The 14,165-nt window shown below is 36.8% G+C and overlaps 1 protein-coding gene across 1 annotated transcript in view; it reads left to right on the forward strand.

Moving 5' to 3' along the window:
• The window catches only part of PTPRQ (protein tyrosine phosphatase receptor type Q), a 125,683-nt gene extending 123,899 nt beyond the window's left edge, over window positions 1-1,784 (forward strand). The window contains exons 62-63 of the mRNA XM_066183309.1: window positions 313-436; window positions 721-1,784. Coding sequence (XP_066039406.1) covers window positions 313-436; window positions 721-758 — 162 coding nt within the window. The 3' untranslated portion in view covers window positions 759-1,784. The remainder of the gene's footprint in view (window positions 1-312; window positions 437-720) is intronic.
• Window positions 1,785-14,165: the final 12,381 nt, after the last annotated feature.

A 14,165-nucleotide genomic window follows, 5' to 3' on the forward strand; every position in this document is an offset into this window, starting at 1 on the left:
GTCTTTTCAGAGAACAAACATTCACAGAAAATTGTGGAGTAGTCTATTAATCTCAGTAATGGTTAGTCTAATTTCATATATCTTATTGTTCATAAGGACTAATATGTTTTGACAAATTTAAAGCATTACATTTCATAATAATTTAAATCAGATCAGGCATATATGATATGGTCACCGAAGTACTGAGATTGCTGATTTAAACTGCAGTTACTTTGAGATTTTCTAGATGTTACAGAAAAATGAAAAAGTTGTTTTTGGTATTACAAGTACATTTTTCTTTTAATCAAGCATCTTTAAATTCACATCTTACAGGCACAATATATATTTTTACATCAATGTGTATTGGATCTGTTAACAACCAAGGGAAGTAGTCAACCCTTATGTTTTGTAAATTATTCAGCACTGCAAAAGATGGATTCCCTGGATGCCATGGAAGGTAAGGAGATACAGATTGTGTCAAAGTTATTTTTTCACAGCAGGTGCAATGACTTGTGTAGACTAAGAAGCAGAAAAAAAGTCCTTTGACATTTTTTGCTTCAAAAGTATAAATACCTAGCCTTTTACTGCTCTTTCTTCCCCCTCACAGTAATGGTCATTGCTCAAGCTTTCCCCACTTTTTTCCATGCAAGATCTTTTAAATTCAGTGAAAAACAGTTATCTGCCATTAGTTACTATTTGTTTACAAGGCAGGTTAATTTAATGTATCTTTTTCTTCTGCAGGTGATGTGGAGCTTGAATGGGAAGAAACAACCATGTAAATACTCGGAGTAAATATTGCAGAAAAGGAGATTTTGAGAAGCAGTCATATTTTTCTAAGCACAGGGGCCAAAGTGAATTCCCCTATTTTGTTGATTAAAGGAAACACAGATGATTGAGACATCTTTTCTTCTATCAATGTGCCTTCACAAATAAGTTAAAATATTTTATTCAGAACACCAAGCAATAAAGGTTTGGAGTACTTTTGCACAGACTGCACTTCTGAAATTATATAAATAGTGCATTCAGAAAGTATTTAAAGTGTATTTGAATACATTGCTTTTTTCCAAACTATCTTTGTAAAAGAAAAAATGAGCCAAATAGGATGTAAAAATTCATATTTCCATTGAACCTATTTTGGTGTGAATTTGCTGTGTTCTGTGTGTTTTGATTGTAAGTAAAAGCTAAAGTTTCTTTACTCATTCTTGATAGATTGGCTTCAATGTTGTCAGTTCTTGCAGAATAATTCCAAGACCATCACAATGATCTTTACCTTCTATATTCTTGTGTTTTGAATATTTTTTTAACAAGTGGTAGTACATCAGCTCATGATCCTGAACAGCTGAAGAGTCACCTTCTGACATGGGGAGGATTATTCAGCTTTTACACAGCACACAGTAGCTCTTCAGGGACACTTGGGGCTATTTAAACTATTTTATAATCAGCAGGTTGGGGTTTTTTAAATACATAATGATGATTGCATATGTTCAGTGCAGAAAAAACTGTTTTACATTCCTGCTACTTTTTCAAGCAGATAAAACAAAGTAAAACTATAAATCTACACCCTGTTATAATGAATGCTAGATTTACTTATATAATAGAATGTTTAGCATTCATTTACCTTTCTTGAATACAACATTCTTCAGCATTTTGAAAGGTTGCTCAAAATTTAATATCAATGTATTTTATAACACAGTTGTCAAGCAAAAAAGCTTTTGCACCTTCCTCAGGTTTGGCAAATCACTGCAGACACTGAAAATTATGGGAGCTAACATCTAGAGGTTTAATAAAAGAAAACGTCTTCCACTCCTGATGATGATGCTGTTGATGATGATGATGATGATTATTATTATTGTTATTATTATTATTATTGGAAATAGCTCTGAAACAGGAATGAGAGAAGCAGGAAGTTTTTATCTGAGAATAAAAGCAAATATTAGTAGAGTAGGAAGACTAGAGAGATGATGAAACTGTGTACCCTGGTTTTACATGGAAATGACAGTATTCAATTGATTTTATTGGGTGGAAGGGCTGCTAAGTTTTTCTCAGGTAAAGAAATATATCATCATTCTGAATAACAATAAAGCTGTGACCTTAATTTGAGATCCAAAACATAAGAGTAAAGAGACTTTGGAACTGCCATTTTATATTGTGTTTAGACAGAAGAAATTCAAGCCGTCTTGTTGAGGTATCAAGCTCAGGAAAGTCAGACAAAACCCTTTAGAATCTTGAAATACGTGTGTGAGGGGCTGTTTTTGTGTGTGCACACTCTGGACAGAATAGCCAATGAACAAAAATTTCCATTTCTTCACTGTAGCTTCCAGACAGAAAATGCTATCCTGAAGGTAATGTAGTGCTTTTTCAGAATTAAATTATGGTGTTTCTAAAAACTGGCAAGGATGGTACAGTGAAGACCCTTTGTAATTTTGTAGAAAGTGCCAAATACCTAAAATGAAAATCAAAAGATAACCTTTAAGGAGGTATAAGTGGTCTACAGAAATATTTAGGCAATCTGTCCTTTAGGAAGATCAATGGTATTGTAAACATCACCTGTCAGGCTAAAAAGAAAACAATGCCTTTTAAAGCTTGGTAGGGGGAGAGAGAGGTGATGTCCACAGCTGTTCAAGTCTCTGGCAAAGCATTCGGTACAGCTCTAGTTTCATTTGGTTCCTATGAAACATGTGTTCTTCATTTATTATACATGCACTTTAAAGTATTCTGACAAATTGCTTATAGGGACTTACAGATGTTTTTCGTGATTTGTGGTTGTACTTGGTAGCAGTACAGGGAGCACTGTGATAAACTGACATTACAGAGTCATAATCTTGTATTGACTTATATCCACAATGGTGGAATATCTGGAGGAAAAAGCTAAGCCTTATGTGACTTAGAGATGAATTTCAGAAGTTTTAAACATGCTCAAGTGTTCTCCAGCTTTTATAAAATACTTAATGGTGAAGATTCTATACTCTCCTTTAGGGGACCTGCTTACAAATACACTGCAGGTTACACTGCAGTCAGTAACCTGCTTGCCTGACAACTTAGTAAGAGACTAGAAAATGTCACTATAAAAAGGAATTCAAGTTATTTTTCTCTATAAAAAGTAATTCAAGTACTTTACTGTACAATTTGACATAAGCAATCTGATATATGCCACCTTGACCCATTTTGTATTGTCTCCAGGGTAAAAGACGATATTCAGCCTAAACTGGCCACAACTCATACGGTACATGGTCAGGGAAAGAAGTATCTCCAAGCAATTCTTTCCAAGTACTGGCTTTTAGTACAAATACAGAAGCTAGTTTGAACCTTCCTGTGTGTCTGCCAATGCTTTACAAGGATACGGAAGTGCCCATATATCAAGAAATTCCGCCAGACCTCAGTTCAGTGATGAAGGAAGCATTTCCACATAGTCTCTTGTCTCCCATCCCTCCTTCCCTTATGAAATGGCACCTATGGTGGTGCTACTGACAGCACTGCAGAGCTGGAGTCAAGCAGAATTTGTCCAATTGCTATTTTAAGAATGTATTTATATATATGGAACAGGCCGTCCATTCATTTTTAATGCCACCCCTCAATTTTCTACAAATTCTTGGCACTACTAATATAGCAAGAGCGCACTCTGCCAAAATTAGAAATGGAATGAATAAAAATTGGAGAAAAATTTAGAAATTCTACAGGATTATTGAAATTAGGTCACAATGGGAATTAAATTATCTGGGAAATTTCTAGAGACTGATATATCTCTGTACAGAGAAGAAGCAGTATATATATATAGATAGATAGATAGATATAGATATATATTTATAGCCAGTTCTGCTGGACATCCTTACAAGAGACTACTGTCAGTGCACTTAAAACACTGACTTGTTCTGTTCACAAAGGTAACAAAAAGACAGCAGAACATTAAGGTCGTGTTGAATTTAAAGCACTTCTTATACTGTTAAAAGAGTTGATTAAAAAAAAATGTGGGTTCAATTTTGATTTTACTGCATATATGGAGCTATTCAGTAATTTAATTTCTTAACATTACGTGAAATTTTAATAATGTGAATTAGTTTGTGTAGTACCATCTATATATTGCTGCAATACAGAGTATGATCTTAAGCAGTTACTAAGAAAAAGCAGCAAAGAGCAATGAGTTGATCATATTTCATACTAAGGTAGCATGACAGGGAGCTTTCTTGGTTGCATCCAGCAACTGAAAAGCAAACTAGATGTGGATATGAATTTGCTGAGGTTCAGGATACAAAGCCCTGTGAAGGCTGTGAACAGAGGAGATTTTTTTCTGAAAATGTTTTGACAGCAGGTTAAAATAATATTTGAGAAGTATACCTGTTTCAAAGGGTTACATATGTGTTAAGCATAACAAAAGATCATTTCTGTCAATGAAAATATACAGTAAAAATAGATCCAAAATAATTTTTCTTTTAAGACATCTAAAAAGTATTTAATCAGCCCCTGGCTTAGAGGATATTCACATGGTAATAATGAATTCAGGTTTGTTTTACAACCAAGTTATGTGCCTATTCAGTGCTGCAAAATCTGCAATGTATTGAATACAGTAGACTGTAGCTGGAAACCACAGACACAAAGCACTGAACATCTTTGTTGGTTTTGATTTTAAGGAAATGAGTCAGAGAAAATGTGCTGAAAGATGGTGCTCTGTTTCAACCATTTCTCTGTGACTGTTGTGTCACCACTCTATGCATGGTGCCAAAAAACCCCAAGTCCTCCCAACATGGCTCTCCATGTTTTCTTCTCTTCTCTTCTAATGTTGTGTTTCTTATCTGTAAGTGACTGTATTAGAGGGAATTGCAAACAGTAATATGGCTCATCTGAATTCCAACACTGCAGGCATAATCTGCAGGCAGTGGCCTTACAGGTGTGTAGCAGTCTCACTGCAAAACTTCTCTCTGTCTCTTTCCTATGAGTTGATTTCCAAATGGCATCATGGAATATCAGCCATATTTTTGCTCTGACTCCTGTTCGATGCATTCTCTGCCCTGTCCTCTCTGTGGCTATGCTTACCAGGCAAGTGCAAAGCTATTTCTGTGGTTCCAGAGCTGGGCTATGTTACCAGTGGCACGTCTTTGCAGCACCAGCCCCATATACAATTGTTAGGGTAAGCTGACTTCCTATCCAGAAGTTCCCCTTAGTGCCATAATAAATTCTGGTATAAATTTTAGTATATAAATTTTAGCCATTGTTCAGTGTGAGCTGAATAAAGCAGGATGGATTCAGTGTTTGATATTTTACATGGAGATTCTCTTTTCCCAATAACTTTTCCCAAACAATGCTGAACTAATTACTTATTTTAATTGTTTCTTCTCACAGCTCCCTTATCATGTAGGCCCTTTCTCAGATTCTGTGTAAACAAAACTGAAAATCAATGGGTTTTCACCACTGAGAAAGAGTGTATGACAAATTTCATAGATCCCACATCATCAGGCAGCTTGCAATGAAGTTGCGAGTCTGTATTTCAGTTGAAAGACAACATTTAAAAGGTTTCAGATATATTTGGATCATCTTACTCTGCTTGTTGATTGGTGTTACCAGGGTGATCTTTTTGTAGGATGACAGCTGCACCCAGCTATCCGCTGTAATCATGAATAAACCGTTCCAGTACTCCTTACAGTCAATACTGTGAGAGCTGGGGGAAGTTCTACAAGGATGTTTCCAAAATATTTTGGAGGAGATGGAGTTCTGAATGATATAAAAAGAATACTTGGATACTGGAAACCTAATATGCAGCTAAAGCTGTACCATTCACAGTTGCATTCCGTGAAGCCTGCTGAGCAGGGGTGTGTCCTGGAACTTATTTGGGACAATATAACAACCTTTGAGCTGAGTAATGTGTGGTGCAGGGAACTCTTGCCATCCATGCAGGAATGAACTTAAATAAGCTTTACCATAAAATATCCCTGGTTTACTTGGAAAATACAGATGCAGGTAACACCTCTTAGGACAGCTGGTAACACCCTTTGTGATTCAGCTTAGTGCTAGGAACCAAAGGACTCTATTTAGTGAATTCTTTCAGTAATTGTAACTACAGAAGCAAATACTTGAACACCACAAGTTTAGAACATGGACAGACAGTATATAGCCAAGGAAGATTTTATTCCACTGGTGGAGGCACAAGCATAAAACTAATTAAACATGTATGTCCCTCTCTTCCCTTCAGTCTGCTATCTGTATGTGCTCACCAGTTGGGAATAATACTCATTTAAAAAATAACATTAATTCACTTTTAATTTGATTCCTGTATTGGTAATCCCTTCCTCAGAATCCAGAATAAAGCAGTCACAGAACTGTGCCTTTTCATTTGCCTTCTGTCTGGATTCACAATAGCTCCATCTAATTCTTTTTCTTACAGAATTCTAGTAATTCTCAGTCAGTATTACAGAGAAAATACACAGAGTGTGAATCTGGGCTTGCATACTGTGCACAGAATTCTTTACTGAGCTGCACTGACACAATACTGCACCCCAGGCCTGGGCAAGGAATTGACCTGAGGAGAGTGGCTGCCTAGCATGTAATCCTACTCCAAGAACAAGATAGTTATCTGACAATGCACTGTCCCGTTCAGGGGGTCCAGAAAAAGTTCTCAAAGCTGTCTGATGATTATATGTAGGAGTTTTATCTGAACCTTTCTCTGCTAAGGATAAACAAGAAGATTCAGGTCATTGTCATCATTGTCAGCCACCCATCTTGGCTGCTTAGGACAACAAGGAGCAAACCTCTTTTTTAACTGGTTTTAATATTGCTTTTAACATATAAAGATTCAGTGTCTTCTTCATAGTTTGCAATTAAAGTACACTTAAATTCTGACACTTTTCTGTCCTTTATATCTTTTTTTTTCTTTTTCAAAGTGGGGATTTGGAGATGGGCTTTTAAATAGTTACAGGTTGTCTTAGGAAAATAGTGAGCTGTCCTGATAAAACAGCCACTAGGAGGATTCTTTGATAAAAAATGTTCTATAATAATGGCCAGATTATTATAATTCCTAAAAAATACTCCTACAGCCTGTGATGGGGCCAATATTGTAGGAACACATATCTACTAAATATCCTGTACACCAAGAGTGTGACTGAATGCTCATGAAGGCAGATACATTAATCACTTCCTGATTTTTTCATTCTTTTTGCCCTTCCAGTTTCTATTATCCTATTCTGGCACTCCTAAGCAGGTTTTGGGGACATATCAAGTTGCTGGTTAATGATGATTAACACATCAGCTATATTAATTCTGTCAAAATTTAATAAGACAAACATTCCCCTCCTGCATACCGGTGTAGTCTCTATGAAACCAGAAGGGATCCCTGGCATCACTACCAGTGCTAGTCAAATGAAGATGTTCCTCTGCTAATGTGGGAGAAAATCTATTCTTAATTCTAAGATTTTGTGGACTTTGCATGTCTGAAACAGATCTCTTAATTTCTGTATCAAAAATACCTGTCAAACCATTTCTCCTAACACTTATGTGTCCCATGTATATGTGTTTGAAAGCTCTGGGGCAAACCATTTTCTCCCAAAATGTCTTTGTGCACCTTCTGTTACATCTAAAAATACCACTTTAGTAATAAATTCCTTCTCCATCCCAAACCAAACAAATGGCTAGAAGATTGTCAAGAGACACTATGGATGGCAGTGGCATCACTGCAACACAATGCTCATGCTTCTTTTAGCTTTTGTCATCCCTTCAGGTCTCTTGTCCTGACAAGGAAGAACCTGTGGTAGGCAGTGGCTCTCAAGATGAAGGGCATTAGCTAAGGGAGATTTTGCATAGAACTAACTTCATTTTTCTGGAAAGATTCCAAATCAGCACTTCAGGAGTACAGCAGGTTGTTGTCAGCCAAGGCAACTTCTTTTTTTTTTCATTCTTTGGGAAAAAATCTCCCAGCTCTGTGTCTGGAATACTAGAAGAATGACAAAAATTACATTAACTGAAGATCACTTTTTCTAGCTTGTGATCATTGTTACGATATAGCATATCCACAAATCCTTTATTAGATATGCATGCACAAACACCTACTCAAGCTCTTGAAATTAAAAACACATTTAAATCAATCATGTCAGGTGTGACTAGCTTGTTTTGTGACTATTAAGCCTTGAATCTGCAGATGTAATTGATTCTGATTTTCAAAATAAACTTCGGGCTGTCATATTATCTGGTTCTCCAAAACCAGGAAGAATGTCCAGCAGTGTCTTTAAGCAGACTTTGTGAAACAAAATTTCTCCAACAGCTGAAAGAGGGAGAAAGTTTCCATTGAGGTAAAACTACCAAAAAGGTGTCAAAATGAACAGCTGGTGTCAGTTCCAGAAGGATTTAAAACTTAGACATGAGCTTGAAAAAAACATGTTAATTGAGCCAATATCCATATGAAAAGAACCTTGTGCTTAGCAAAAGTACATTGAATGATGTGCTTGAAATATGTGTATTAAAATGCTTAGGAGAAAAGAATACTATATTAATTAAACACAGAAATACTACATTCCATTTATATCCAGCATCATATGATGTGTTTTGCTTCTTCCTGAGAAAGAAATTCCAAATAAAAATCAGAGTTCAGCATTTTGATGAACTTGGATAAAAAGTTCACCTTTCAAATATGTAAATCTGTGGCAAGACTTTATGGTGTAATTTCTAAGAGAACACAAATCAAATTGAATTAGGTTTTCTATTGTAATTTCTATTTTAAAACAAGTCTTTGTAATCTTTATACGGTATTTTCAATCACATTTAGGAAATCAATTCAGTATATACTGTAGAAGAACTATGTACAGTATATACTATTCAGTATATACTGTAGAAGAACTATGTATGTAAATTATTCTTGCAGTCCTTTTCTTTCTGGAAAAGGACTGCAAGAATAATTTTAGGCTCTGTATTTCAGCAGAGCCTAGCCTTGTGCTGCACACAGGTCACACAGAATTCAAATAAAGTTCCATGCCAAAGACACAGCACATGACTGGCAGTGAGGGTCTGCTGGTATTGCTGGGTAATCCAAATCCTGCCTTAGGGAGGAAGTGAGTCAGGGGAAGCTGTTGAGGCCAACAGCATCAGAATAGCCCAGGCACTCAGCCCAGTCATGTTCCACAATGAAGCAGTGAGCTCACAGGACAACCAAAGCAATCTCCTGCATTCCAGCCTTTCCAAATGAGCGTTCTTCTCCCGCTTCTCTGTGTACCAGAAACTTGGTACAGGCTCTTGGGCACAGGAAGTTTTCAGTATACAGACCAGGCAGATTACAATTTGCTTCATATTCCATGGAGTTTTTTTTTTTCTCTTCTTTTATTTCTCTGAAGGTCAAAAAGAAAGGTATTAATAAAGGAGCCAGGACATAAAATAGGAGTTGGATTGTGTTAGAGAATTTCAAGAACATTTAAATGTTACAGTCCTTAACTCCTGGGCAGAATCCTTAGCTGACAGGTAAGTGCTCAAAGCACATAGAAAACTAGCAACTTAAGAAAGTCATTCTCAGAAATCAGGAATGAGACTTAGGGGGAAAAAAAAAAAGGACTGATGATGTAGGTAAAACTTGTTAGCTAATTCAGTTGGAATTGCCAATTCTGATTTCCTCTTCTAAAAAAAGTCCAGAATTAAACCAGTAGGCTTTTATTTTAAGCACTCAAATAATACACTGATTTACTTTCATCCTCTTCTTGATTCAGAACAGGGAACTGTTTATCCTAGTTTATCACATCTCAGGGAATCATTGCACCAGGGAATCACACACGCATTATCTGTCTTATCCCAGTAGTGCCATTTTCAAGAATATTCAGATATTCCTTCAGAAAGGGATGTACCCTGAGGGGGGCAGGCTCTTACCTGAAATGTGGAAGGCAGCTTTTCAAAACCCGAAGTACAGTAATAAAATTACAGGAGCCTGGCTGGATCTTCTCCCTCCTTGCAAGAGCATTGATACGTTGACTGCTTTTCTTCTTCTACCTTTAATGCTTCTCAGTGATCCCCAAAAAAGCAGAATTCTTCATAATAAGGAACAATCATAACATATTTCATAGCAAAATAGGGCAAAAAAAGGAATCTCATTTTCCTGTAGTCTGCATATTTTGCTTGAAAGAAGCATCACTTCTAGCAGAAGTTGATTTGTTGCTTCTCTGCAGCTCACCTATCTGGGTTTTTCTTTCTGTCAGAACACCGACATGAATTTGCCTTGCTATACCTAATTGCATCTATTTGTTTCCATCCACATAAACAGCAGCATCAGTTTAGTCTGTTCCTCTTTGCAGCAGTCTTTACTATTTGCTTGATCACTGCCAGCACTTTCCCTTGACTTTTCTATTCCCTTTATCACCACATTCATTCAACATTTACACAATGTTTCCAAGCACCTCATCATTCTTGTTAGAATTTTGTCTTCCCATTCTGTGCTTTCAATAGTTGTACCAGCTGTATCAGTTTTGAGATGCAGTGCAGTCCCTGAAAATGGACATGGAATTGCAGCTAAGTCTTCCCAGCCTGGAACAGGAGGGAAGAACTACCTCATGTGCCTCTTGTCCTGTTTGTATGTGCTAGTGGGATGTGTGGGGTTCTTTTCTGAACAGCACGATATATGTTAACCTTACAACTCAGTGTAACTATCAGTTTCCTTCTTCTGTAGAATTACCACCTAGCCGGGTACTCAGTTTATATTTCTGCAGTGATCTGCCTCCCTGAAGTGCTCATTTGTGCTCTTGTCCTCATCTAATTGAGGTCATCAACAATTTGAAATCTACACAAGTCTTTCAAAAGGTGATAATTCAAGATGTCTCTGTGATATCTGCAAACTTGATGAGCATATTTTCAGTTCAGATATCTGCAAACTTGATGAGTATATTTTCAATTCAACCAGATGAGTTATTAATTAAAACCGAAGTTCCTAGAGCAGAACCCTGGGAAGCCCCTCATTTAAGAGTTCTGCTTTGATGAGTTTGCAAGGAGTTGAATATGCGTATGAATTTCATTTTATAGTCTTCATTTTCATAGTGTTCATATGAGGATGGCATGTGAAAATGTAGAAAAAACTTCATTTAAATCAAGTAAGTGTTTTCTGCTCATTCTCCTTATATTCTGTCATATTTCTGCTTATTCCATAGCACCTATCATGGCAGGACAAAAAAAACTGATTTGGCACAGCTTAGTCTTGAAGATTTTTTAACAGGAAGAAAACTACTCCATGTTGGCATTATTCACCCCTTTGTATTCTTACAGGTGTACACAAATATTGTATAATTTTCCAATATTTTCACAGAAACTTAGGCTGAACTCCTCATCTATAAGTCCCATTCCTTCTGTTTCTGCTTTACATTTGCCCATCTTTACTCTGCAAGTTCACTCATCCACCAGTTGTTCTCAAAGACATCAGAAAATGGCAAAGATAATTTCAGGCAATTCTCTAATTACACTGAGGCCAAACCAGTTTTAACATGTAAGTTAATCTAATAATTTTACCTCTTGGTTTTTCTGTCCTGTCCTGACTCTTTCTACTTTTGTTATTAATGCTAATAATTGTGTTAACCAGCAAATTGCACTTTAATTGCATTTTGAATTGACAGAGACATTAAGCACAGCATCATCTGTTAATGGCTTTCTCTCTGTTGAGGTCCACTTTGTTCTCTTGATATTTCAGATCTTAATAGAAGTTTCTTCTACATTTTTATGAGTTTTGATATTGATTTCTTGATTTGTCCCTTGCCTTCCTGATTCTGTCCTAACATGTCTATGCTATCCTTTCTTTCCCAGCCTTCTTTTCCTGTGTTGTTTACGACTGCTCTTCCTCAGCTTTAGAACAGAGCATTCGAGTAATTTAGGCTGGAAAGGACCTGTGGAGGTCATCTAACCCAGGTCCAACTTCACAGTTTGATCAGGTTACTCAGGGCCTTGGTATGTCAAGATGGCCATTTATCTTGTGGCTTCACTAAGAGGCAGTTACAGTCTCATCAAGAATGACAAGTAAGTCCTGAACTGCCACACAAAATGCCCTTTGCTAAGCTGTGTTTGAGGTTCAATCTAGAAAATGTATTCTGACTCCATCTGTTCTAGGTCCTGTCAATATGTCAGCACATGAAAAATAATGCCCCTAGCCGCTCTGCCAAGCCAACAGTGAGTAATTCCTGCATACATCCAGATCGTGTTTAGATACCTCTGGAAATTTACTGATGAAAAATGCAGCACATATTCCTTTCCAGACATCTCTAAGGTCTTGCAGCAGCAAGGCCTGAAAGTACACGTGAATTTAGGCACTCAAATTGGGGCACAGGCACATAAATCCTATGTGGAATCAGGCCCTTGATGGCATTAGGGCTAATTGGCATGTGCTAACCTACGCACTGCCTCATGTCTCTTGGCAGCTCTGAGACCCTTCTCATGGTTAGTCCAAGAAGGATTATCTATCTAGATTTCCCTTGGCTGGCTTGTCCTTTGGGACTTGATCCTGCAATCCCTATCAGTTGTAAGTAATTGCAAAAAATACTTTGGGAGGTGAGACACTTTTGGGATGTTCAGAAAGGGATTAGATAAATTGATGGGCAACAGGTCTGTAAACAGATACTGACAAAGTAGGCAAGGATGTGCTCTGTAACACAGAAAGTTGGAAGAGTCAACACTTATCCATTAATTATTTCTCTAGGCTCACTGTGTCCAAGAGCAAGTATGTAGATGGTAGACACAGACTATACCTGACTGGTGTGATGTCTGTGTCATATTGTTAAAGGAAGCCATTTGGTTCAGGTCAATAGTTGCTATCATGGATTAATTCTTATGAAATTATGGAAAAATTAATTAGTTCTTATTTTCTTATGGAAAAAGGAATGTAAGGATGGCTGAGATGAATCCAATCTGTTCTTCCTAGTACTGCATTTACTCAGGTACAGCAAAGTTAAGATCATGAATATCTGACCTAGGATTGCCACCGTGCTGAACCAATGGCAGTAAACTACTCAAGAAATGATATACAATGAGAACTTAACAAGTCTTATCATGCAATCTCTTTCAGAAATATCTGTTATGCATTTCTTGTCTTCACCACAGTTCAGCATGACTGTTTCTTGAGATCAGCAGTGTGCACTGACAGCTCAAGTGAAAAAGCTGTTGGTCTAACTTGAACTCTTCAAATGAAAATAAATTCTGTTATCAGTTATGATAAAGTTGCAAATAAATCACAAATAATTCACATTTCTACCCCAGGTATTTTTGATTAAAATATTCTCAAAGTACTTAAAACCAAAAGCTATCACAATCAGAAAGCTAATTCCTTCCAAGAACCTGGTACAGTTGATAAGATCATTCTAGATCATGGCTTACTCAGAATTTTTGGGGCACTAGAAAAGTCACATCAAGAAGTTTGACTAACTTTAGCCTCATTTACAACTCTCTATATACGTCAGTTTGAGTCACAGGCATGACTATTGTTCTGTACATGCATGCAGTTCTTGAATGTGCTATAACTAAGGTGACTCAGTGACTTTTTTCAGAAATAAAAACCCAGCTGTAATTTCTTCTTTATTAGATAGCTCATGTTGGTCAGAAAAAAAAAGAATTATTTGATCACATCAGGCAGTTTCTCTACTGATTGTAAAAATCTTGCCTGAATTTCAGTTCAGGGACATTGTGAGCACAAATTTATCTTCTGTCAGAGAATACCATATGTCTCAAGAAAGTTACATTGTTTTTTCTAGTCTTGTATTTTCTCCTCTTACTTCAGATACACGACTTCACAAACAGCTTAGAAGTCCCAAAAAATTCTAAGCAAGTTCACTGTTAACTAAATCAGGACATAAATACAGTACTGAACAGCTGGAATTCTGGAAAATATTTTATGTGAAGTGTCACAAAATTCCTGGGACCATGGAAATACCAAATTCGAGATGCTTGACTGAGAAAGCTCCACAATGAGAGGTGATAATCTAAGCCTCTGCAGATTCTCTATTGTTTGTAAACTGTTGCTGCTGCCTGTATAAAATCAACTTCAGCAAAGACACATCCTCTGCCTGGAAAGACAGCTAAGTATCAGCACCCATGAGGCATTGATGCTGCTTGAGTGCGCTCACACACTACTTTTCAGCCAGTATAACAATACAGTTTGTACAGATGGTGCCAATTGTGTGATCATTTAATAACTCCTTACTCCATGAAATACTCAAGACTAGAATCAGCTGGATCAAGACTATATATATATATATATATAT

The sequence above is a fragment of the Chamaea fasciata genome, unplaced genomic scaffold (assembly GCF_029207755.1).
Source record: "Chamaea fasciata isolate MVZ Bird 193981 ecotype frontalis unplaced genomic scaffold, bChaFas1.0.hap1 SCAF_5, whole genome shotgun sequence".
NCBI classification, from domain to species: Eukaryota; Metazoa; Chordata; class Aves; order Passeriformes; family Sylviidae; genus Chamaea; species Chamaea fasciata.